This window comes from Neopsephotus bourkii, unplaced genomic scaffold, assembly GCF_033783945.1.
Source record: "Neopsephotus bourkii isolate Nb327-2 ecotype Australia unplaced genomic scaffold, CSIRO-AGI_Nbou_v1 NB_1287, whole genome shotgun sequence".
NCBI classification, from domain to species: Eukaryota; Metazoa; Chordata; class Aves; order Psittaciformes; family Psittacidae; genus Neopsephotus; species Neopsephotus bourkii.
In genome coordinates, this window is record NW_026901771.1 from 2,432,505 (window position 1) to 2,458,613 (window position 26,109).

Consider the following 26,109-nt stretch of genomic DNA (forward strand, 5'->3'; position numbering starts at 1 on the left):
ATAAAAAAATTAAACCCAAGAGAAATAAAGTTAAGGCATGTTGTCATCTCTGAGGTTGTGACCACAATATTATTACTACTTGCTCAAATATACTTAAACCCACACACTATCCAAGGTTTTGAGTTTCAAAAGGACACATCTTGAAAAGTTATGGCAAAATAGGGAAGCTGGGTGTACCAAAGGTAGGCTATTCCAGAATATTCCATTGGTAGGATATCTAGTGTATGTCAACATTAAAGACAGCATTTATAAAAAATGCTGCTATAAAATTCTATTTTTAATGTCTATTTTCCACCTGATTTTGCTGGAAAAGGAAATATTTTTCTGCATATTTGAGGGATTCACAATTATTAGTTTTACAGCTGATCTTGTAATTTCCTTAAAGATCTCGGTACTAAGACTAAGGGAACGCCTTAGGGATGCAATAGGACAAAGGAAGGGTAATCTGCACAAGTAGAGTGGAAGAAATTGAACAAAATTTAAAATGCAAAGGGCAAGGCCTCTAACTTCAGAGAGTAAGAACTTCTACTTGGAATTCATGATACAGAAGTGATGGGAAAAGTTATTTTCAATTTCGCTTGTCTTGCTTTGCTTCCGCTCTTACAGGCTTGCACTGAAAAGCAGCACTCCCTGCCAGCTAGATATACATCAGTGAAGAAGTGTAATGGGTGTATTAGTTAAGCTCAGCAAGACCACAAGCAGTGATATGATGAAACCATGTAAAAGTAAGGTGCTGTTATGGTAAGCATCAGTAAACATATTCCTGCAGAGATTAAAAAAGACAATGGTAATAATGGCAATCTCCACAGCACAGATGGGACCATATACAGAACATGTTCCTTTTCTAATCATTAGGTCAGAGAGTATTGACGTGAAAAGAAAGGCCAAAGAAAAGTGAATGAAGACACAAATTTAGAAAGCAAAACATGTAATCTTGGTTTTTGTAGTGAAAATAATAAAAAAAAGAAGGAAAGAAAAAAGGAGGTTGTGAATGGATATGAATGAGCTGTTTAACTGCAAGGGAGAGACAAGATATTTAAAATGCATGACAATGCAGATACCAGAATATCATCGGAAGTGGGAATAACAGAGCCATAAAGATAAATCTAGTCTTGAAGCTGGAAGGTTTCTTGCCATCAGAAGGATGAAATTAGCATGGAGCAATTTTCCCTAACAGGAGGAGTAGACTTAAGCTTGAATAGTTATTTAATAGTGTCACGATGCTGGCTGGGAGACCACTGTGTGTGGAGTCAGTGATCCACCCAGCAGCTAACCGGAGTAGGAACAAGCCTGTGTGGTGCTGTGCTGTGTATACTTTGTGGCATTCAGGCTGGGCTGTGCTGCACATACCCCCTGGGCGCAGGATAAATGCATCAGTTTGCTGCAACAGAGAAGCCTGCAGGCAGTTCCCACTCGGTGACTGCACCACCTGCATGGCCTTCCCTTTCTCTAACAGTGCAGAAAGAAGTTCCAGTGTGAATGGCTTTTCTGCTCTGCTTGGTAGTAGAAATAACGAATACAGTTGTTTTCTTATTGAAAAATCCTATAATAACCTGAATGACTGAAATAGGGTAAGCCGAACTATGGATGGGGTCTGCACAACCTCCTGCCTGTTTGATGGAGCACAACTCAGGATTCCCAGCATCTACAGGAACATAAGACTATATATTATCCTCTTGTTTTTTATAGTGCTCGCTTTAATAAACAGCATTTTGAACAATAACTTACAGAGACCAAGGGCCTTTCTCAGTGGCATCATAAGGGACCAGTATCTCTTGATGCAAAACATATTCTGCTGCTTCATTATACAAAGGGAGGTATATGAGTTGCCCAGTCTGCAACTGGAGGGAACTACAACAAGGAGGTCCTTTCAGCTCCACTCCAAACAAGGCCCTCATATTTAAGATCCATTAAAAAGAAAACCTTAGGCATCATGTGAGTTTTCATTCTCCTTTAGTGGAGTTGCATAATCTCAGGAATCCATCAAATCAAACCTGCTGATTCTTGCCATCAACAAGCTAGTCTTGGCTTATAATTTTGCTCTTTGTTGAGTGTTTAGCTAATGTGTTGAAGAACAATAACCAAAAAAGCTTGTGCTGGGCTTCCTTTTATGTCCAAGATGTTCATCATTTCAACTAGGTTGCATACGACCTTACCAGGATGAGCTTATGGCCCTCATCAATCCTACATGTCATAGGTCCAATGAAATTTTCTATAACATGATGTGAGACCTAAAAAAAGAATATAATGCAATTTTTTAAATAGGATTTTGTTTTTATAAGAGAGAAGTCAGAGGTGTGTGGTAATGACATGAATGTGATTTGGGTCAGTCTCACTGGACAAAATTTTCATCCAGTCTTTGGTCTTTCTGAAGTGACATTTGACAAAGTTCACTTTCCTGCCCTGCAGTGCTAAGGCACAGCCCTATAGAGCAGACATGTTCTTTGTGAGCTTCAGGAATCTTTCCAAGCTCAATAATCGCACACAAACAACATTAACTGGTATCATGGTTTAATCCCTGCTGGCAACTAAGAACCACACAGCCACTTGCTCCCTGCCCCTGACAGGATGGGGGAGAGAATCAGAAGGGTAAACATGAGAAAACTCCTGGGCTGAGATAAAGACAGTTTAACAGGTAAAGCAAAAGCCATGTACATAAGCAAAGCAAACCAAGGAATTCATTCACTGCTTCCCATGGGCAGGTAGGTGTTCAGCCGTCTCCAGGACAGCAGGTCTCCAGCCCACAGAACAGTTTCTTGGGAAGACAAATACCGTCATCCCAAACGTCCCCTGTTCCGTCCCCCCCTTTCCTTATTCTTCCCCCAGCTTTATATGCTGAGCACAACACCGTGTGGTTTGGACTATCCCTTTGGTCAGTTGGGATCAGCTGTCCCTGCTGTGTCCCTTCCCAACTCCTTGTGCACCCCTAGCCATTTGTTGGTGGGGTGGGGTGAGAGGCAGAGGTGGCCTTGGTTCTGTGTAAGCACTGCTCAGTAGTTACTAAACATCGCTGTTTTATCAACATTGTTATCAGCACAAATCCAAAACACAGCCCCAGCCTAGCTACTATGAAGAAAACTAACTCTATGCCAACAAAACCCACCAAACAGCTATTGAAATGCCTAAGCATCATACTTCCAGAAGTGACAAGTGCCAATGCAAGACCATGCCACTCATATTTAATATGTATTTATGCATTTCAGGTCTGTGCCATCTTCACACTTCAATACACACTTCATAAGGCAGTAAAAAAAATGAATACATCTGCACAAGCAAGTTCTGTGAGAACTTCCTCAAGATGTGGAAGCAAATGTCAAACAGCAGCGTGGCTTCTTTTGCTTTCCTCAGGTTTTGCCATTATCAATCCAAGAAAGTTTAAATCCTTTCCATAAGCTGTGGCAGGATTGCATGGTGAAATATTGCTTTGTATTTGAATTCTGTGGTTCTTTGGATAAGCTAAATGCCACACCACTCCATGTAATCAGATTGTTTTGTGGCTGTGCAACTGCGCTGAACCTAGTAACTACTTTCACGCTTGATGACAGATCTCTGACTGCAAGTCAGAAAGTACATAAACAGAGTTCACAGCTAGTATGAACCAGGAGGCTCATTTATGAGCAGGCAAGGTATCACAGGAATTCAGTTCCTTGAACAGCCAATGAGACAGACCATCTAAGTTTAGTAACTCACAAGTCCCTAACACACACACAGATACAGGTACTGATGAAACTGTGCAGCCAGTCACTGTCATTCACTCAATAGCCTCCTGCTGTCATTTTGATGAGGTGAGCTCTTAATAAGACAGAACACAAAATCCTGCAAAGATACAGCAAGCATGAATACAGAACATAGAAAAGTCACCAGATCAAAAAGCACCTGGTTTTATTCTTTGATTCCAGGCATTGCAGTAATACTTTCCATTATCTTGTTCAAATACTGCAAAATCTCGGATGTAATAGTCAGCTTTCTAATTAACGGTAAGTTACAGCTGAGAATTGCTTTAAAAGTCACCCACTTAAAAGGCTCCTCTTCCTCTGTGCCAAGATACCCTCAATACTAAATAATGTGTTACAGATCAGAACCCCAAAGCCAGTTATACAGACTCTGTTACCTTGTGATACCCCTGCAGAAGGGCACTTACAGTATTGTCATGGCATTAGAGCACAGTATGTGCAGGTGGATTTAAAGACCCAAAATAACTGTCTTAATGTATGCTGAGTAGAAGTTAGTGGATAAACTGCTGTAGTGCTGCTGGCTCACTTTAACACACCAATCAGCACTGGCTAGAAGAAGAAAAAGAGGAGGTCTATTTCCTACGTCAGTCAGCACAAGTGAACTAGCTCAGTTTCTGAATGACAGATGAGCTAAGTGAAACGAGAGCATGCAGGCCTAAAGGGCCTGGATTTCACACTGTAATCCTTGCTGGTTTTTCCTGTCCCAGTTGCACTAATCTTATATGGGAAAGTTATGTAAACTGGTGCATAATTAAATCTATATTTGCTGAAGTCTGCTCTGACTATATTAAAAATAACTAAGGCCTATAATAGTTTCCAGCGGTTCTTTGCGTCAGACAGAGACAGTTCCAGTAACTGAGTTATTTATTTTGCCTAAAATGTCTACTGAAGATGAATATGGCATCTCCTATGACATCAAGAAAGCAGGAATTAACATAAGGAATGTCACCATAATGTTAACCTTCAAAAAATACCAAGGTGATTCTTGTACAGTCTTTCCAGAGGTTAAAAAATGTTACCTGTCCATTCCACTTGTATACGGAAAGGCAAATCATATATTATCAGTCATGTGCTACCATCAAGCCTCTCTTTGAGTAACTGTGTTATCATCACAGCTCTTGGCACAGAGCTGAGCACTGAAACACATTGCTTACATTTACATTTTCTTTAAGGTTCTTAATGCATTGTATTCCATTCCAATTGCAGCAATAAAAATGAAAGATTGTAACCTTGTATTTTGATATCAGGCAAAACCATATAATTTGCTAAAAAGTCCAGAGCCTTACACTGTAGAACCAAAATACGTTTGCCATTATGCCTCACTCCTCAGGATTCCTTCTATGCATGATCCAAAGAGGCACTTTGTAAAGGAGAGACAAGTTAACAATACTTACGTTGCACCATCGTTAGTTTAACAATAGGTCACAAGAAGAAAGAAAATATCTGGAGAGGCTGCAAAGTATGACTTCATGGCTACAGAAAAGCATTTTCTTAGTGAATTATTATTCCTAAACCATTCAGTGTCTTAATACTGGATGCTACATGATAAATGACATCTAACCACTGTGCTGCATTAAAGAGTCTTTACTCTGTACCAGTTGTTACCAAAACTTAAAGAACAAATATGGTTTTCAGTTTTGTGGAAAAAAAAAAGAAGGAGAAATATATATATATATATATGTATACACTTGGCAAAATTTGACCCAAGTAGTTGAATAAACATACACAGAAACACTGCTAAGAGCAGATTTTAGTCCATCATCCTGCAATCTTAAATGTCAAGAAGCAGAAGCAAATTGCAATTTAAACAGTTCAACCGTATGAAGACTGGTGCAGTGAGTAATAGCCAAAGACTTAAGCAGCACTCATCCATCTAACAGAATCTAAGAGTTGTATGGTTCACGCATCAAATACTTTAAACCCTCTCAATAAAATGATTCTACATGAAAGCTGATTCACTTAGGTCGAATTAATCAAGAGTTTGGACTAATACAGCCTTTGATGGTCTAAACTGTACGGTCTTCTTCAACAGCTGCTATCTGAAAGCATGAACCAGTATTTTAAAACCTCTTCTCTGCCAACAAGCATTTCTTCCTACTGAAGAAACGTCAAAACCAACCCATTCACTGTGTCACAAACTTAAGACTAAAGACCACCTCTCCTCAGTATAAATCTTGTCTCCTCTTAATCTCCCCCTGCAAGAGGATTAAAATAAAATATCAACAATTCCAACACTAAATAAAAATAAGTTTTAGAAGAACAAATATTGGAATTTCTTGAAGAAAATTGTTTAATCTTATCAGTCTCCCCAATTCCCATATATCCATTTTGCCCCAAATTTCTTATAGTTAAGGCAATCATTATTAGCTGTTTCTCTGAGCATCACATAATTTATAACTTCTGTGCTCTAGAACAGAAATATATTCAGAAAAAAGAGGAAACTCTCTTTCAGACTTAGTTCTGTTAGGCGTATATACAGAGAAATGTTCTAAATTAATGAGAGGGTGAATTAGGATTTTAGCCCTACTTTTTTGTTACTTGCCCAAAGGGTTATGTTGAGTTTTATATCCTAAATATCTAATCAAGCTTAGAAAACTGAGTTAGATTAATTGAAATTAATTGGTATGTATATTAAAAGAAAAGATAATAAAAATCAAAAGAAGTGTGAGCAGTGGGTGGATGGAGGTGATCCTGCCCCTCTGCTCTCGTGAGACCCCACTTGCAGCACTGTGTGCAGTTCTAGGGTCCTCAACATAAAAAGGACATGGAGCTGTGGGAGCAAGTCCAGAGGAGGCCACGAGGATGATCAGGGGCTGGAGCACCTCCTGTATGAAGGCAGGCTGAGAAAGTTGGGGCTGTTCAGCCTGGAGAAGAGAAACTGCATGGAGACCTCAGAGCAACTTCCAGTGTCTGAAGAGGGCCTACAAGGACACTGGAGAGGTTCAATTCATCAGGGACTGAACTGATAGGACAAGGGGTGATGAGTTCAAACTGAAACAGGGGAAGTTCAGGGTAGATATTAGGCAGAAGTTCTTTACTGTGACGGTGGTGAAGCACTGGCACAGGTTGCCTAAGTAAGTTGCAAATGCTCCACCCCTGGTGGTGTTCAAGGCCAGGTTGGACGGAGCCTTGGACGACACGGTCTAGTGTGAGGTGTCCCTGCCCATGGCATGGGGTTGGAACTGGATGATCTTAAGGTCCTTTCTAACCCAAAGCATTCTATGATTCTATGAAAAATGAAAAGATTTCATTCTGGAGCCAAGTGCCTGAATGCAAAACCCCAGAAACTCAGGGCAGTGCTAGTCAACACTGAGAAGAACAGAACTGCCTACAGAGTTATTTCTTCATACTTTTGAAAACTCCTTTTTAGTTTAAAACTGGATTTGCTGCTTTGATAATATTATATGGAGGTGTATCAGGGTATTTGATAATATGCTAATAAAAGTTATTTAAGTGGCAGTGATTGTAACAGTTACTTAAAATATGCATGAAACAATATTTGTTTTTTTACTTACAACTTACTAAGAGTTATATTTACTTACACTGAGACTTTGATAAAAGGCTGTATAGCTAGCTATGCATTTGCTCCAAATAACTATATCCTCATACCTGTTTAAAAACCTAGAGGCCAAAAATGTCATTACACTAAATTTGGCTTTATGCACAGCTTCCAGTATTCCAAGTAACTTGCTTCCAAATATTTTCCCCAATGTTTTAGGCTGTCAGAAGCAAAAGAAGATTTAGACAAATGTGATGACACAAATGTTGCTCTCAGCAGTGCCTAAATGTGTGTGACTTTAATTTATCAAGAAATTCTGACAAAATTCTGACCAAGATACCACGCTAGTGTCTCTGAAGAGAAATGACAGGCAAACTGCTGAACAGACGCTGCATTCTTATAAGTATTGATCCCTTAGGTTGTATGGCAGGTTGCTGGCTGGGACAGCTAGACCAGGATGTACTGGAATAAATTCTACAAGTCAGATTTATCAATGGCAAACTGTGGACAATGTACCTGCATGGTGAGAATACCAAGATTAAAGTATTTCAACGTGTGTAAAACGATAACTTACTGTTCAGAAGCAGCTAGCATATGGACATAGCATTTTAGTTTTTCATCTTCCCCCACTCAGTCCCAAAACACTGCATATACTTTTGCTATAGGTTATATTAATTTGGAATCAGGATGTATATTTTCTAGATTATTATGTAGCTCTTCCCATAACAAAACCTGCAACTTGGTGACATATAAGTGCAAGCATGACATGTATCTTAATAATAAACCAGGAAAATGTCTATTTCCATAATCATTTTCAGATTTGCTGCAGTTAAAGCTTTGATGATCCCGATTACTTCACAGCTCTGGTAAAGTACCGGTACCTTTCACCACTGCACAAGCATATGTATAAATACCTAAAAGTTGCTGCACCTTAATAAACACTGAATCTACATCTTAAGAAAATGACAAAATCACTGAAACCTCCAATCAAAACCATACTATGCATTATGTACTATATCTATGTATTTTATCTGTGTATTCAAACTTCAAAAAGGTCCATGCCAAAGATGAACTACAGAATAACTGTATTGCCCAAGGACTCTCAACTGCTGCATTTCTGCACTGAATCTTGCTCTGCTGACCTAATTCCTTAATAGAAACACAGAACTTTTTTCATATTATTAGTAGAAAGGTAGCATGCAAACTCCATAATATTGCACCAGGTTTTACTTGGGTAACCAGATACAGACTCAAGTGCTCAGCTTCTGTTTGAGTTTGAAAATCACAACCACTCATTTAACTTATTATCAGTAGGGATTTCTATGATTAGGTACTGATAAAACAGAATTTAGAGAAGCAGCCTCTGATTCATTTGTCATTTGGCAGTTTCCCAAACCCACAATTTATTTCTGCCCAACTTCCAGTATTTTACAATTTAAAACTCTTTCAAGGTAAAGAAAATAATTATTTCCCCAATACAGGCAGCTGAGGTACTCTGGCTAGAACTGAACAACAGGTCAGCTGAAAGGAGACAGTGCTTGTGTCTGGTCATAAGGAAAACAAATACACTACTGCCATAGCAGTTAATGCAAAAAGAAGGTAAAATGAAAAACATTCTGATGAAAAGCAGACAAAATTTATCTAGCTCTCAGAAGGCTGCAGGAAGAGAAAGAGAGGTTTTGTTCTATGGAAACAAGACTCAAACAACGGAAAACTAGATTACCCTTAGAAAGACAAACTAATAAGGGTCTATTATCAGAAATTCAGAAAGCAAGCTTGGTTTTTGAAAAAATAACACATTAATTCTGTCACATAGTCTTACCTTTCCCTGTTAAATTTCAGAGAATGCAGGATAGCCGGTCGCTTCTGTCGGAGATTCCACAAATGAAGTGCATCATCTGCACTTGCACTGACCAAAGCACCCTAGAGCAGACACAAAATAGAGCACAACATATTACTTTTCTGCAGATCCTGCCTTATTTTTCAGTGATCCTGACTGGTAACGATCTACCCATAGAAAATGATATGGTTTATGGAAAATGTTTGCTTTCTTCTAGAAAAAAAAAAAACAAAACATGTTCTATTGTAAATAATAGTCAATTTGAATTGATCTGGTAAATGTAAATATTTTCAATGAGTTCAAGATCAGCCAAAGTTAAATCAAAACTCCATCAATTTAAAGCTTTATAGTAAGGTTACATGTGAAGGTACATGTGAACTTCCGTGTATTTCCACATAAGCATAGAGATAACAAAATGGAGAACAGACAACATTTACTTAAAAAGGTGAGTGTAAAGGGTATCTAAAGGATAAAGGGATTAGTGCACACACTGTCACACAAGTGATGGTGCCAAGCACAGTTCAGCAATCCTATCAAGACAACACAAAACTCAGAAGTGGAACTGTGAAAAGAAAATGCAGACAAGAACACAGGGTCAGGTAGCAGAGGGAGAAGACCTAGGAAAAAGAGATGTAGACAAAAGGAGAGTCTTTATCACAGATAAGAAATACTCTGAAGACTGGTTCTGTTTCTGGTGCCCCCAAAATGGGCATCTTCCAAAGTCCAGACCTCTACCTGCCTGGGCAGCTTGATGTGAAGTCACTCCATCTCCTTTCTACTATCTTTCTTCTCACCATGGAACAGTGATGCTATGTGAAAATGGACTGCAGAGGAAGTTCCCTACAGCTGCTGCAGTGATTTATTACATTTACACCTCAGATCAGTTTGAATACAAAAGAGCCATCCCTGTGTGTTATTATGGCAGAGAGGAACTAGATATTGCCCAAACAGAAGGCAATGCTGTATTCTCAGGAAGGGTGAGGCTGTAACTGAAAAGATCAGTTCATACCAACTACTACTGACCAATAAGCTTCTCTTTCTGCATCTTGGATTTCCTTCCTAATCCTAGCAACTTTTCAATGTTGACATACGCAGGTGAGACTTCTCTAATTCAGGATAATCCATGCTTTAATGCTCATCTCCCAAAGAGGTTGGACCAGTGTCAGAGAGAATCTCCACCACAGAGATCAAATTAATCTTAGGTATTAGTGGTTCTAGGGATCACCTAATAAAAAGGAAGTACAATGATGCAAACCTTGGCCTCCCCGTTTTCATCCCTGCCTTCCTCTAAAGAATTCCACTGGACTGTTTCTGAAGTTTCAGTCCCCCCTCCTCAGTTTCTGTGGTTCAGGCAGTTTCTCCAAACAAAGGTATGAAAAAAAAATAATTTCTCAGGTTTAAAAACTGCAAAACTAAAACTTTTTTACTGAGAAGTTCTAAGGTGTCCATGCTTAGAAAGAGAACTTGAAACTATCAAAAGCTTTCCCTTATTTCATGGGAGAAAAATGAATTAAAACTGAACTATGACTAACTTATCATTTGGACAAGCTAAGAGGTTCTAGGAAAAAAAACAAAACAGGTCTATATGCTCCCAAAAGTCTCCTGTTACCATGTCTAGAGACCTTCTGCACAGAGCATGCTATAATCTGTCACTGTTTCTTCACATTGTCTAAACTTGATTTTTACAAACCATTTGCAAAAACTAAGCATGCTGGCTTGATTGATGACCCCTGCAATTGCTTTTCCTTGTTTCAAGTCATAGCATATTCCCAAATATTGAATTTTCAACCAATAACCATCAATATATTTCCATAGAAAGATTTATCCCATTTATTAATTTCTATTTGAATCAGGACTGTGCAGCACATTTCGTAATTTAATGGATTTTACATCTACATGAACACATTCATATATTAACTGCCTTTTGTTCAGTACTTCATACTGATGTATATGAAGGTAATACTTTCCCCTGCATGCAGTCCCATAAATAATCTTCTAAAAGGCTGTATGGTGAATGTCCTCTGGAGGTATGCCACTTATTTGTTGGCACAATTTGTCAATGTGAAAGTTATATCACTCAATTACAAGACATGAATTAACTTATTGAACTAAATTCATACAGAAGAATCTGAGTAAGTATGTCCTTACCTCATTGATTAAGAACTGCAGCTGCAGAACTGCAGCACCACTTTCATGCTGGCAGTAGCAATCAACACCAGGCCTGCCCAATCTGTTGGCATCACAGTCAAGGACTCTAAGATTCCTGTTATCAGCAGGAGTAAGAGGGGGGAAAAAAAGAACTGCCAATTAAATTCTAATTAACCTCTAATTAACCTCAATTCTTCTTGCTTTCTGTAAAACAAAAGGAGTCATGCTGACTTGCTACTGTTCTAATGAAAGCACCAACACCAGCAGGCTGAAACACATGTAACTGTGAGTGATCTCTTCTTCCCTGTTTGTTTTTTTTACCTGTGAAATAAGGTATATGGATTAACAGAAAAATTCAGCAGAATACATCTTAAATATCTTTTTTCACATTACTGATTCATATACACATATCAGATTTTTGTCCTTATCAAGACATTATAAAATTAACATAACAGTTCTGTAGCAGGCTTTCTTTTTTAAATCTGAGAGAATGCTTTTTAGAGTGCATCATTTCACACTTAGAGCTCACATGTTACTATTGCTCTGTCTCATCAACAGAAGTACAATGCAGTGAAATGCAGCGTTACCAAAGTCTAGCTATGAACTACATCACCTAATCGAATCCACAGTTTGAGTCAAACCACTTATACTGCTTCTGGCATCCCAATCAGTTCACCTGGAATCAACGCAGACACACTGCTTTGCAGCAGTATCTTCTTGTCCAGATGTATCATGAATGTAGCTTTCTTTCTGTTCTCTTTGGGTCTTTTTCTCCGCATGCTGAATTGCTATCGCCCTAACTCAAATGGGCCCTTTCCCACCTGGGTCAGTGACTTTAACAAGAAAATGCTGTTGCAGGAAATTATCAAAGGTAAAAAGTAAAACAAGAGAGGAATATGAAACATGTTATTAACAAACATGTTGTATGAAACAGGTGAAAAATCTTATGAATTCAAACATCAAGATTATGATTAAAAACAAGATTTTACAACATAAAGCCCTATCTACTTGTTGTATTTAATCACGGAATCATAGAATTCCTTAGGTTAGAAAAGAGATTTAAGATCATTGCATTGATCCATAAACCACCACTAAACCATGGTTCCCTAAGTGCCACATCTGTACATCCTTTAAACACCTCCAGGGACAGTGACTCCACCACTGCCCTGGGCAGCCTGTTCCAGTGCCTGAGCACCATCTGAGTGAAGAAATCTCTTAAGCTCCAGTCTAATCCTCCCCAGCGCAGCTTGAGACCATTTCTTCTTGTCCTGTCACTTGCTCCTTGGGAAAAGAGACCAACCCCACCTCACTACAATCTCCTGTCAGGCAGTTGTAGGGAATGATAAGGTATCCCCCCCCTTGCCCCAAGCCTTCTCTTCTCCAGACTTAACCCCCCAGGTCCCTCAGCCATTCCCCATCACACTTGTGTTCCAGGCCCTGCACCAGCTTCACTGGCCTTCTCTGGAGCCACTCCAGAACCTCCATGTCCCTCTTGCAGGGAGGGACCCAGAACTGAACACAAAAGTGCCAATGGAGCACCTATACTGCAAGGAAATGTCAGAAACTTCATTCCCCCTTTCACAGGTGAAGATACTTGCAGTAAACTATTCTAAAATTGGCCTCAGAGAAGTAGAGTCCATAGATTAGCAAATGTGAGGGTGAAAACTTTCAAGTATTAAGCAATTGCTTTTCCAATTGCTAAACAAGCAGTTTAAGAGAGACCACTGACCTTAACAGACCTGAGCTCTACTCCTGATGTTGTCAACTCTCTACCAGATAACCTCAGGGTAAAAAAAAAAAGTACCTTTTCTTCCCTGTGCTTTCATTTCCCTATTTGTAAGGTGGAGATAGTATTTTACATAAGAATACAGTATTTCCTTTGAGAGCGATCTCAGTGCACTGGTATTTCCAGATGAAAAGCTGTGTATAAAACTTCATAACTACATTATAGGACTGCAAGGTGGAAAAATACTGGAAGTAACTCTATTTGCAACTTGTTCCCAAAATGTGGTCCTAAATACAACCATAACCAATCAAATAATAAAAACCTGTGCATCATTTAAACAACCTGTTTAAAATGGACAATAAAGACAGATGTCAAGGATACTTTTTAAGGGTTGATGGTAATTCTCTGGCCCATTCTGAATGAGTGCTCTGTGGCACTATTTTTATATGGTTCCCCACTACTTGTAAAGTGAGAGGAAGCAAGACTGGCACTAAACCCAACAGGGATTTCAAACTGAGTGGAAGTTTTAAGAGGTAAGTGCTTTCCCTTTAACTTAAGCTTTATATTCAGTATAAATACATGGTACTAGCTAATGACTGTTCTTAATGAAAATTACACTAGTATTGCCCTGATTAAGCTGCTGTCGCCCTTCAGCATAAGTATCATGCTAAATCAGTTTTCTAGGAAATATCCTAACAGAGTAGATGATTTCATTCAGTGTATCACAAAGAAAGCACTCTCCAGTAATTCACATTTATTTGCATAAGTGTTCAGACTGAAATACTTCACGAATTACTAGAAAAAGAGAGAAATTGTGCCGTCTGAGTCAGTCTGGCCAATTGCCCTAAAGTAAGGACTGGTGCTTAAATAGCAGCTTTCTTACTGACTGATGGTGGTTTTCAAACATTCTGGGAGCTGCAGTGAGGTCCTTTCAGCAAGAGTAGCTGGAGAGATAAAATGACTTGGCACATGCTCTTGCACTTTAGTGCATCTTCTGAAACTCTGTGCTTTGCTGCCAAGTATAGAGGACTGCAACCTTACCTCATTAAATCTTTTCATACCAGCGAACTCTACCAGGACATAGAGCAGAAGTAGCTACAGTGCAGGCTTCTGACTGAATTTATTCTTTCACTTTTGCTTTTTTGTTAAATAACGATGCTGCTGTCAGGGAGAGTGGAATATCTCTGAGGATATTAAAAGGGAGGACTAACACAGAAGCATGTGAATACCTTGAAGCAGACATCGTGGGTTTCAAGGATAAAAAGTCACCATCTTCTCTCTCATCAGTATGTTGGCTCTCTCAGAGGCATTCACAGACATGCCAGATTATCCTAACTTATACATAAGAAGGAAAAAGATGAAAACTAAGTCTGGATATCTGTGGGGATCTAGAGTGAAACAAGTAAAATTAGAATTACGCACCTCAAGCAGTAAAACTGTGACAGCAGTAACAATCAGATGGAAAAATGTTAGTCCTGAAAATATGTTTAATCCTGGTTTTAATATCTATATATGTGAAATAGGGTATTTTTCTCTGTATTCACTTGTATGCAACAGTTTTTCACAGAGTATTTCAACATCTTGTTATTCAAAAACTTATCATTATTTTAAGGGGGAAAAAATTGAATTCAGCTTCCCAGATCAAGACTTCTATGACAGCATAATACATTATTAATGAAGACTTCACAATCTCATGTCTTGGGCCGTTCCATCCCAAGTTAATTTCCACTTTCAAACATTACAACCCGATTCACATCTTTTTTCCTTCAGATCCTTTTGGTCACTTGTATAAAGATCAGTTAGTATATATCTGATATTCTCATGTCATATCCATACTCATCTTGAATGCCTGATGTCAAAGCACATGCATATATGGGTATGTTTTACTAGAAACCAGTTACCAGTGAATGACTGCATACATAGGAGAGGTATCAATGGGCAAAGGTTCTCGTAAGCCTGATCTATGACCAAACTTTCCACAGCATGCCACAGCTTCCATGACTCATTTTTACTACAGTAACAAGGATTGCAGTCTGATTTGCTCCTCCTTGCAAGGCAGAGAAACTGAAGCAATGGTACCATAAAGGACCTCCTGCCAAAGCATGCCAAGCAGCTAACAAACATCCCCTGTTGAATAAAAACTGTTAAATTATATATGGCATCTTTTTCAAAACCAAAATTCTCCCGTAGAAAAAAAATTACACCATGCTATGTATTTTTCAAGCACTTAACTTCTTCCATGACTAAAACCAATCTATGTACAGCAATGAGCACTAAATTAAGGGGTTATAATTATTATGCATAAACCAGGGTCTCACATCCACTGCTTTATTAAAAGACACACTTAAATCAGGCAACTCTTATTTATAGCCTCTCCTTTAAAACATTTGAGAATTGTGGGGTGCTGCTTGAAGAAGTCCTGTCATCTGATCTGCACTGACTGCTACATGTTTGAGTAGGAATATGCAGCACCCTAAAAGCAGATGCTTGTGGGCTAGTGTTACTCCATTACATAAACAGACTGTAAAATTGATTTAGTGTGTAACTGGAACATAGAACAGCTTCTTCTTGCAGAAGACCTATGCCACTGACTTATTTACCAGTTGAAAACCCACCAATTATTTAGCCAAGTAATTAATAGAAAGGTTGAAGAATTCAAACATACCACTAACCAACTAAACCAACCAGGAGGTTAGTCAGCTGTATCTGTATCACAGGATGGATTTTGTCAAAACATAACCATTATAAGGACATCATCTTTATGAACTAGATTTGTAGTTCTGAACATCGCTACTTTCAGTTTCTGGAATATAGTTTTACAATTCCTTTGTGGAATTTCTGTAAGCCTCACATACATCTATTTTCTGTCTAATAAGGAAAGCGTATATTTTGGTACAAATAAATGGCACAGCCCTAGGTTTTGTACCTCAAATGGTCTTCAAACAGAGTTTTTCTCTCTTTTCATGAGATATTCTCTCTTTGTGATTTCTGAAGCATATTACTCCAGTGTTCACTTCTCCTCACTATTAAGAATGTTATGCTATATGTAGAATCAATACATTTAGATTCAGTTTCAAGCCTTTGAATCTCATTACGCCTTTATGTGCTAAATTAAATAACTTCCTCCCAGCAGAAATTTCCTGCTTTGAAACTGTGATCAAGCTGTATCTTATCCATCTTCTGCATAAATAAAACCAAAATACCCTGAGCTCCTTTATTTTCATGTCACAGCAATTTTGTTAGCTCTTGAATGGCTCTCATGGGGTTTTTTAATACAGATTTTAGAATATGTGCTCAACTTCCAGTACAAAAAGAGCTCCACATCATTTGGAAATTATTTCTTTAAGACAGTGTAAAAATGTATATGGCATTTTATTATTTGTTAAATTCAATATAGTTTCCCATGCATGTGTGTGACACCTCTTAATTACCTTAACAAATTGAGAAATTACATTTGTATGTTTTTTGAGATGTCTCCACTGCTTTTCCAAAAATAAGCACCCCCTTACAAAGCTTCATTTTGTTAAATACATGTAGCTGAGCTCACTGAATTCCTTAAAAAGAACATGCAACTTAATCCTAGCTTTATGGCCTTCTATTTTCTGTGCGTTCACTGCACACTGCTTTATTAAACGACTCTTAGTGGGTTTTGTTTAAAATACAGAAGGATTCAGTTTTACAATGAGCTTCACTGTACCTTGAGTTCATTCATCTGATAATAAATATTTCTTCTTTTTTTCCCCCTTCCCTATGGAAAGATGGAATCTCTCAGGATGCTGTGATGTATTTTATAAATACAGACCTTTGGGGCACTGGTAAGAGTGAGCTGTTGATCTACAATAACCTTTGCCTTGTTTATTTCTCTTGACACAGATTTCTCTGTTCATGCATACAAATTATGTAAGAATTCATCTCAGGAACAGCTAAATATCCATTATGATATATATAGGCAGAAAAAATTGCTTTTGGCAACTTTGATTTCTTTCAGGTTAAAGCCCTCATGGGTAGCTTGCATTTAATGGCAAGTCTATATATATAGACTACAGTTGGATAGCTGAATGAATGCTGTGAAAAATATGACCATTTATTCAAGTAACATGCAAATTCACATCAACAATATTCATGTGGTTTTTTTATTCCTATGAATTTAGAAGCTATTTTAACTCCCAAAATAACTGCAGATACCACAAGAATTACCAGCACTTATAGGGCTATATATTTTCATCCCTTTGTGAGACCGCCTTTCAGATCTTTGTCATTTTGGGAATCATCTGTTCTGGAAACAGAACATGAATACAATCACCATGTGACTGAACTCAATCAACCCTAAACCTGAAATAGAAAATTGTGAAAAGCAGATACTCAGAGGTAATGACTCTAGCACTGTTTCGCAAATAACATGTAGATGAGTAAGTTCATATCCCATTTGAGGAGTATCAATAATTTTTGATTCCCATTTGTATATGCATATATACATACATCTATAGCCATTAACAGAAACCACCCAGCTCTAAAGTCACCTCCAAAAAAGAAGCCATTTAGTTACTAGTCTGTAAAAGCTCCACATTGCCATGCCTGAAAGATCTATATTTTGAGACTGTATTTCTTGTGGTAGTAACAAACAACTGTAAGAGCTTGCACTTACAGTGGGCATCCTCTACTTTTTTTCACGTAGACATAAACCTCAGCAAGCTCCCTGACACATACAGATAAAACAAGAAAGGCAATAGCAAGTGAAAACTAAAATCTGTAGAAGTGAGGGAAGAGCATATTGACAGTACTCTCAGGGGCTGTTGTTTCAAAGAAGTTTACAAATACTGACACAAGTTTGGTCAAAGGCACGACAAATAAAGAAATAGAACAAAAGCATATCTATTAAGCTTGTTTACAAACACATCTGGTAAAAAACTACAGAGAGGATAAGCTGGGATATAACAGTACTCTTGTCCTAACGTACGCTGGAGGTTATAGAAAACTAAACAGGGCCACAAAATGAGGGCTATGTATTTTGGAACATCCAAAAGCCAGAAAGTCACTTTAACATAACCAAAAGTCTGCACAACAACATATAGAGATACAGATCTAAAAACTGGTAACAACTGCATTTATTCAATTTATTGTTTTTTAAGAGGACTATGCAAATGATACCATTTGCTGGCCATTTGTATGCACTGGGCATAGACAGTAGACTAAAATACTCTCCCTTACAAAAGAAACCAAGCAGGTAGCTTTAATTCAGCCTTCAGATATTAATATTTAACACAGTATTTGCTCCATGTGTATCTGAACACCCAGAACACACATAACAGATGCAGGTTACCATGTGCACGGTCACTGACAAACGCAACCATCTACAATGCTTTCATACTAAACCCCAGTGCATGTAAAAGTTAATGTGTGTTAGTATTCACATTTCCCCTGCTTGTCCACTCTGTCACTGAGTTTGTTGATAACATGTTTAGAGAAGGTCACTGAATTTTTAGCCATTTCTAACAGTGATCACAAGGTGCTGCTCTTCCTCATAGCTTCCAGTAATGAAGAATGACTGGTGAGAAAAGAAGATAAAATGCAAAACTACCACTTTGTAAGTCTTTCCAAAAGAGGTCAAAAGATCTGTCAAAATCCTTGCTCCTAAAAAGACATTTTTCCAAACATTAATTCTTCCTGTAGCTGCTATGGAAAAGTTATACTACTAAAAAAATACATTAAACCTTCATCCATGTCATGACAGAGCTTGAAAATACACACTAGACTTTCTCTTTTAAACAAAGACAGCAATTCGCCATTACTGGAAATCTTTAAAACAAGGCTGTATGTGTTCCCAAATTCTACTTCCACCTCCAACCACTGGACTAAGAATTAGGTAACGAAGGTCCTAAAGCAAACTCTATAGTCCGCAGGAGATGAGAATAGATGATTAAACAGTGTTCCCTCTTACCTGAAACTGTTTTACGATCTATTTTGGCTAATACAGATACAGAGAGTGAAAACTTATTTTTCAGGGGTGTTAGAATAATAAACACTTGCTCTGCTTACTTCTTAATTCTTCATGCCAGGTACTTCACAGCAATGAGTCCCCCACACCTACAGTTCTGTGTTTCATGTGCAATTACGGAGTTCTAGGGTGAGCTCTGCTCTGTGCACTGTTGTCTGACTCCCAATCTGGTCAAAGCAGAAGCAATCAGGAGCACAGATACCTTTTTTTCAAAGTTAAATTTACAATTACATGTACTACGTAATAAATCATAGAATCATAGATTCATAGAATAATAGCATAGGAAAAGACCTTAAGATCATCCAGTTCAAACCTCCTACCATGGGCAGGGATGCCTCACGCTAGACCATGTCAACCGAGGCTCTGTCCAACCTGGCCTTGAACACCGCCAGGGATGGAGCATTCACAACTTCCAACTTCCCTGGGCAACCCATTCCAGTGCCTCACCACTCTCACAGTAAAGAACTTCTTCCTTATATCTAACCTGAACTTCCCCTGTTTCAATTTGAACCCATCACCCCTTGTTCTGTCATTACAGGATGAAGAGTCAGTCCCTTTGCAGGATCCTTGTAGTCCCCCTTCATATACAAGCAAACAAAAAAATTCCAGAATTAATATTAAGAAATCTAGTCCCTGAAAGTCTCCAGACTACCAGCTATGAAGACAGTTATCAGTTATGCAAGTGAAGCACTTGTCCAATAATAGATCATTAGCAGAACTTGTATTCTGATTCACATATCTACTGTAAGAACTCAACTTCACAAATCAGATTAAATTATCATTCTGTTAAATTCTCTGATTATGCTGGATAAGCAGCAGGGTTTACTGTGCAAACATAACCCTGAGGCACCGAAGTCAAAGTGGAGTATTCGATGATGCCCAGTGAGAATACATTTGCAAGTCTTACCCAGTAGTATGTCAGAAAATTTCGATGTGTAACAACACGTGACACTTGTGTTTAACTGAGAGATCTGAGTATAATTATGTATATCCTTAGAGAGACATATTACGCAAGGGCACCTTTCGTCAGAAAAAAATGCACTAACACACAGGTACTAATGCATTGAGACAGAAATACCTGATCTTGGCTCAGGCTTTGCAAGAGGTAAGTGGTTTAGAGGTTCATCCCCTTGACTGATCTGAACATTCCCACGGTTTCAAGGAATGTGCCCTATAACATCAATATGCCAAAAAACTTACTTACTTTAAAAGCCTTTCATTCAGACATTTCAGTGTTTACCCAGCTACAAGATGATGCGGATGCTGAGCTCATTCACCACGATCTTCTTAGGCAGAGCAGGGCTGCCTGAAATATTCAATAATTTTATTACTTAACAGGAAGCTGCTTGTAGCTTGTCAGTTTATGAGCAATTCCTCACATTCATCACCTGCATCAGCTCTATTATCATCTCTTTAGTATTGGATGGTTCCAGGTTGTCTCTGGTACAACACAGAAAGTACTTCACATTCAAAACCTTATTAAGAGGAGGTTCAATATACTAAATTAGGCAGTAATTTCATTCCTGCCCCAGAAAAACAGATGAAAGACATTTCTATACATCCCAGTTACACTCTATTCATACTCAGCACTTTCGCCAACCAATATACTTATTTTGACACTTAATAAGGAAAAATATAAACATAGAATTTCATTTATTAAACAAGAATTGACAGGTAAAACATGGAAACTCACCTGCTATCAGCAGGAGTCAAGACCGGCAATGAAGCTATTCAACAGTCAGTTTGTCTTCTGTTACTGTAAAACTCATGGGTTTTTAAGAAGTTTTCAGTAACAGGTTACATGAAGAGGCATTGGTTAAATGTTACCTACATTTCATCACTCGTATAATCCTCATGACTCACATATTTATTGTATCAGATTTTGAAATAAAGTACACTATAGACCATAGTTCATCAGCCCTTCCATCCAATTTGTATGAAACAGGTAACCAGCAGCTGGTTAATATGTATTTCAGGAAGCCCTTTCGGTGCGAATGAGTGCGAACTATGACTTTGTCACTTTAAACAGATACTTGTAGATTGTGTTATACAAACTACACTCATGTTTGTTACCAGCTGTGTTAAGCACTTATGTTTTATTTGAATTAAAATTTATAATCACATTAGTTAACATGGGTTAAAACATGAGTAAAGGTTTGAAAGCCTAGTTGGAGTAATGTTCAAAGAGCATTTTCAGTTTAAGAAAAGACTGACTACTTCTGGGAATAAAACAGGATGTAGCAGAAATCTCTAAGGATCCCAGTTTTTCCATGCCAATTACTGAAGCCTGCATGTTTCAGTGAAGTGGGATGCGGTTTCAGAACTGACTATACTAATACAGTATTATCATAGTATTATCATAGTATTGATCATAGAATCATAGAATAGTTAGGGTTGGAAAGGACTTTAAGATCATCTAATTCCAACCCCCCTGCCATGGGCAGGGACACCTCACTCTAAACCATGTCACCCAAGGCCTCGTCCAACCTGGCCTTGAACACTGCCAGGAATGGAGCATTCACAGCCTCCGTGGGAAACCCATTCCAGTGCCTCACCACCCTAACAGGAAAGGATTTCCTCCCTATATCCAATCTAAACTTCCCCTGTTTAAGTTTTAACCCATTATCCCTTGTCCTATTTCTACAGTCCATAGTGAAGAGTCCATCCCCAGCATCCCTATATGCCCCCTTCAGATACTGGAAGGCTGCTATGAGGTCTCCACACAGCCTTCTCCAGGCTGAACAGCCCCAACTTTCTCAGCCTGTCTTCATATGGGAGGTGCTCCAGTTCCCTGATCATTCTCATGGCCCTCCTCTGAACTTGTTCCAACAGTTCCATGTCCTTTTTATGTTGAGGACACCAGAACTGCACACAATACTCCAAGTGAGGTCTCACGAGAGCAGAGTAAAGGGGCAGGATCACGTCCTTTGACCTGCTGGTCATGCTCCTTCTGATAAAGCCCAGGATACGGTTGGCTTTCTGGGCTGCAAGCGCACACTGGAGCAAAAAGTTTGTTTTCTGATGGAAAAATCCCCAAACCTAACTCAAACAAAAAAAAAAACACCCTAAACAAAAATATGCCAAGCACCCCCCCACACACCCTCCCCCCTCCCCATTCTCTTCAGTGCACACTTCTCATGTTGTGATTTTTATTCTTTGGAAGGACTCTGAATCTTCAAGAGTAGGTAAACAGATTCAGAGTTTAGGTTTGCACAAAGAAATAACAGTATCTGCATAGATAAAAGAAGCAGCCATACAAGAAGGTCTTCTGAGAACACTGATGTGTTAGAACAAGCATTGACAACACATACAGCTACTGACAATGCCTGAGGCTCTCTTGTGCAAATTTGCTGATGGATCTCTGTTAAAGATGAGATATTCTCCCATTCTAACATGTGATAAAAATGTAAGGCCATGGTTTGGACCAAGTTATGTATATTACATCATAGCACTGATTTGTGGTGTGAAAAACTGAACTGACTAGTAAGGAAATGGAAAGAGGAGAAATGACGCTGAAAGGGATGATGTCAAACTGACCATACTTCAAGGCAGATGTTTATTCTTACTGGGTCTCCCCACTCCTCTCTGCCAGAGGTAAGCATCAGAACTTGAAATTGTGTCCCATTGTTCTTGTGGCTTGATTTCAATTTTGTTTGTCTTCAAACTATCAGCTGTTGAGAAGGAGCCCTAGCTCTAGTCTATAAACAAGCATTTCCCATGCCAACCTGTGAAGTGTTAAGAGAACTGTAAATTCACCACACCAAAGCTTGTCCTGCGACTGAGATCTGCATTTCCCTGACTACAAAAAGTCAGATGGCATTGATTGCTCAACATAGTTTCTATGATCCCACAATAAAATGATATTTTGTTTCTTTAAATTAAGGCACGGACACCAAAGCAGATTTTAAACCCAATTCAGAAAGAAATTTCTATTTCCCACAGTCTATTCTTATCTTTAACATTCACATTAATTGCACAATAATAATATGACAGACATAATAATGGTACTGTAACATGATAGAGATAGTATCAAAATTAAGTGGTCACTGACATAAAAAAAATAATATATTTAACAGTATTTATCAAATAGAAGTTAAAGTCTCTGAATGGTTTATCTACCTCATAATTCAAATATACACTATAGATTTCATATATTTTTATTTTGCAAATCAGTAAAATGATAGTCTCCTATGCTAAAGTTGAGATTTTGCTTACTGTAGACAATAGAAAGAGTAGTCTACCAGCTTTAGGAAGGTCAGTTTTTGCACTGGCGAAGTACAGCACATCAGAATCTAAGGTTACAAGTCAAGCTATGCTTTTCCTTTACTACGTCATGACAGTAAATACTTGTATTTCTACTTCTGAATTACAACTCTGCAATGAGGGTACACAAAATCTATCTGCTGACTCTACAACAATTACTAGAGTGAGTTTGTTTCATTTGGAAAGTCCAAGCTCTTCTATTCCCATTGCAATGTCCCTGCCATATTTGTTCATTAATGAATAGGATCCAGAAACAAAAATGTGGTAAGAAAATTCTTGCTACATTTCCTATTATTTCCTCTATTCTGGCTATTACTTATTCTGGCACCATTACTACAGTGACAGAAGGAGGAAAATAGCTTTTGATACTTAGAGATTCAAGGAAAAAATTGTTGTGCCTTGTGGGTTTGGGAAGGGATGGGTTTTAAGTAATACAGGCAATACCCTGAATTTATGTCAGCTTCAAGGTATGCATGCTTGTGGATGACTATTATGCATCCTGCTTACCTAACAGAGTCCAGGAGAATGACACCAGCTTTAATGCACTCTACTGCAACGTTTTTAAAACCGTTTCCTGTAACAGATATTATCTTTGGATACAAAGTACTCAGCTGTTGGCCATATTTGTCCACAATGATATCCCCAGCAATACTGTTCCTCTAGCACAATGCAAGTGCCACAGCTGGACCCTGGGTTCAGTGCTCTGCAGCCTGATGAATACAAGAAATTCTTCAATTGAAGGGAATGGTGAAGAGCAAAGCTACTGGAAATGTTTACTAGCAAAGGCCTGGTAGAAATGCAGGTCACAAAGCACAAATCAAGGCAGCTCCTCCTTTGTTTCAAACCTCATTTGAATCATACACCACAAACTCCAAGCTCTGCACCAAGGATCTCTGCATGTCAAAGTGTCCTGCGTTAATTTAGGTATGTTCTGACAATTTCTTTTTTGCAAGACAGATTATGAAACTTGAACCAGATTCATACTTAATTTGCCAGGATTCTCTTACTTTCTCTAGTGCTGAACTTATTTTAGGTCACTGTGTAACATATCATGTTCTTATAAAAGGTATGAGCAGCCAAAGCTCTCATAGGTATGATTGTGTAACCAAAACTCTTACTATAATATCCCCAGTTTTACAGAGCATGCTAGAATTGCTGGATTAGCATTAAAACAAACTATAATAAGAAGAAAAAAAAGTCCTAGACAAAGTAGTAACAAAAGAGATTATTCTGGCTGATATTAGATTTTAGTACCAATATTCTCTGATAGCTAATGGAGAAAAAGCAAATATTCTCGGTTGCTGGAGCATAAAAACAACTAGTTTAAATTCTTGTATTACCTCAATGATGTAATACTGTCTTTTTAACAGAAGCCTATCTTCCAGAAAGTCAATAAAATTTAAGATTTCCAGAATTAAGACCCTATGACTTTCCTTGGGAATTCACTTCAAAGACTAACTACAGATAGGGCTAAAAGTATTAAGGCAATTTGTCAGACTTGAATTTCAAGCCACCAATGCATTTCTCCATTAGAAAACTTTCAAATGGCCATTTTATTCCTGAGAAGGGACACGTACAAAGCTGTAAATCCATCATTCAGTCTTCTTTTTAAGAAACTAAATCAGACTGAGATCTGCAAGTCTGTCATTATAACATACTTCGTCCAGCCAGATTATTTTTCTCTACCTTCTCTAAATCAATCAAGATTTCTATAGTTGTCTTTCCCATTCAAAGAAACAAGAAGACAAGGCAAGCAAAAGAGAGAAAACAGTGAAAACTTCCCTAACAAGCATTGCCTTCTGGTTACATAGCCCTTAGCTAGATTTCACCATAAGAAAGACCTGAACCAGAATTAAACTAGTAATGTAGCAATTGTCTGTTAAACTTCAGTGCCATTAACACACTTCTGTTGGTAAGGTAATTAACCAGCTCTCCAAGTAATAACCCTTATATTAAGGCTCAGCATCATGGAGAGCTGTATCATGAATTCACTTCTCAGGAAAATGAGGGATGCATTCTGCTTCTTCATGGGAAATAAATTGACTAATTTTATCTTTATCTAAATTAATAACTACTTCATGAGAAGACAGCCTTGTCTCTGAAGGTGATAGGAGAAGGGGTGATGGGTTAAAACTTAAACAGGGGAAGTTTAGATTGCATATAAGGAGCAAATTCTTTCCTGTTAGGGTGGTGAGGCACTGGAATGGGTTGCCCAGGGAGGTTGTGAATGCTCTATCCCTGTCAGTGTTCAAGGCCAGGTTGGATGAGGCCTTGGGTGATATGGTTTAGAGTGAAGTGTCCCTGCCCATGGCAAGGGGGTTGGAGCTTGATGATCTTAAGGTCCTTTCCAACCCTAACTATTCTATGATTCTATGATTCTATGAAGTAAACTACTGGCATTTTTGTGCAGTCCCTTAAGAGAGACCTCCCAATGCTGTCATCATGAAGGCCAGGGGCAGTGAGCATGCCCCAGATCAGAAAAAGGAAATACAAACTCTTTCCACCCTCTTTTCAGGTAGAGATTAGACTAAGCTTTGACTTTGTATGGCAGTTATGAAGCCTCCAGTCTGTAAACCACAGCTGCTGTTAGTCACAAAAGTACTAGAGTTTCCAGGATGGTTTAGGCTGCTACCTATAATCAGACTTGTGTGCTTCCTAACTAGGAAGGCTGCCAGAAAAGTAATAGCCTGTAGCTAGCTGGTATAACCAAAACCTCTACTATTGTGCAGCAGGGAGAGGCTGCCACATAAATATTTAGGACATTCTGGGAACATTTCTTTACAAGTAATAGATTTCTCAGGTTAATTCTTTTGCTGTATCTTCCTCGTCTCCCCTCTCCTGGCTTCTAAAACAAGTGATTTATAAGACAGGGAGACCTTTCTAAATCACAGACTACTCCTGCAC

At 38.4% G+C, this 26,109-nt stretch overlaps 1 protein-coding gene across 6 annotated transcripts in view; it reads right to left on the reverse strand.

Annotated features, from left to right (window-relative positions):
- STXBP5L (syntaxin binding protein 5L) overlaps positions 1-26,109 on the reverse strand; it is a 189,253-nt gene that overhangs the window by 108,881 nt on the left and 54,263 nt on the right. For all 6 annotated transcript variants that reach the window (XM_061365408.1, XM_061365407.1, XM_061365409.1 and 3 more), the window contains exons 3-4: positions 11,222-11,303; positions 9,056-9,156 (exon numbers count right to left, since the gene is read on the reverse strand). In XM_061365408.1, the coding sequence (XP_061221392.1) occupies positions 9,056-9,156; positions 11,222-11,303 (183 nt within the window). The remainder of the gene's footprint in view (positions 1-9,055; positions 9,157-11,221; positions 11,304-26,109) is intronic.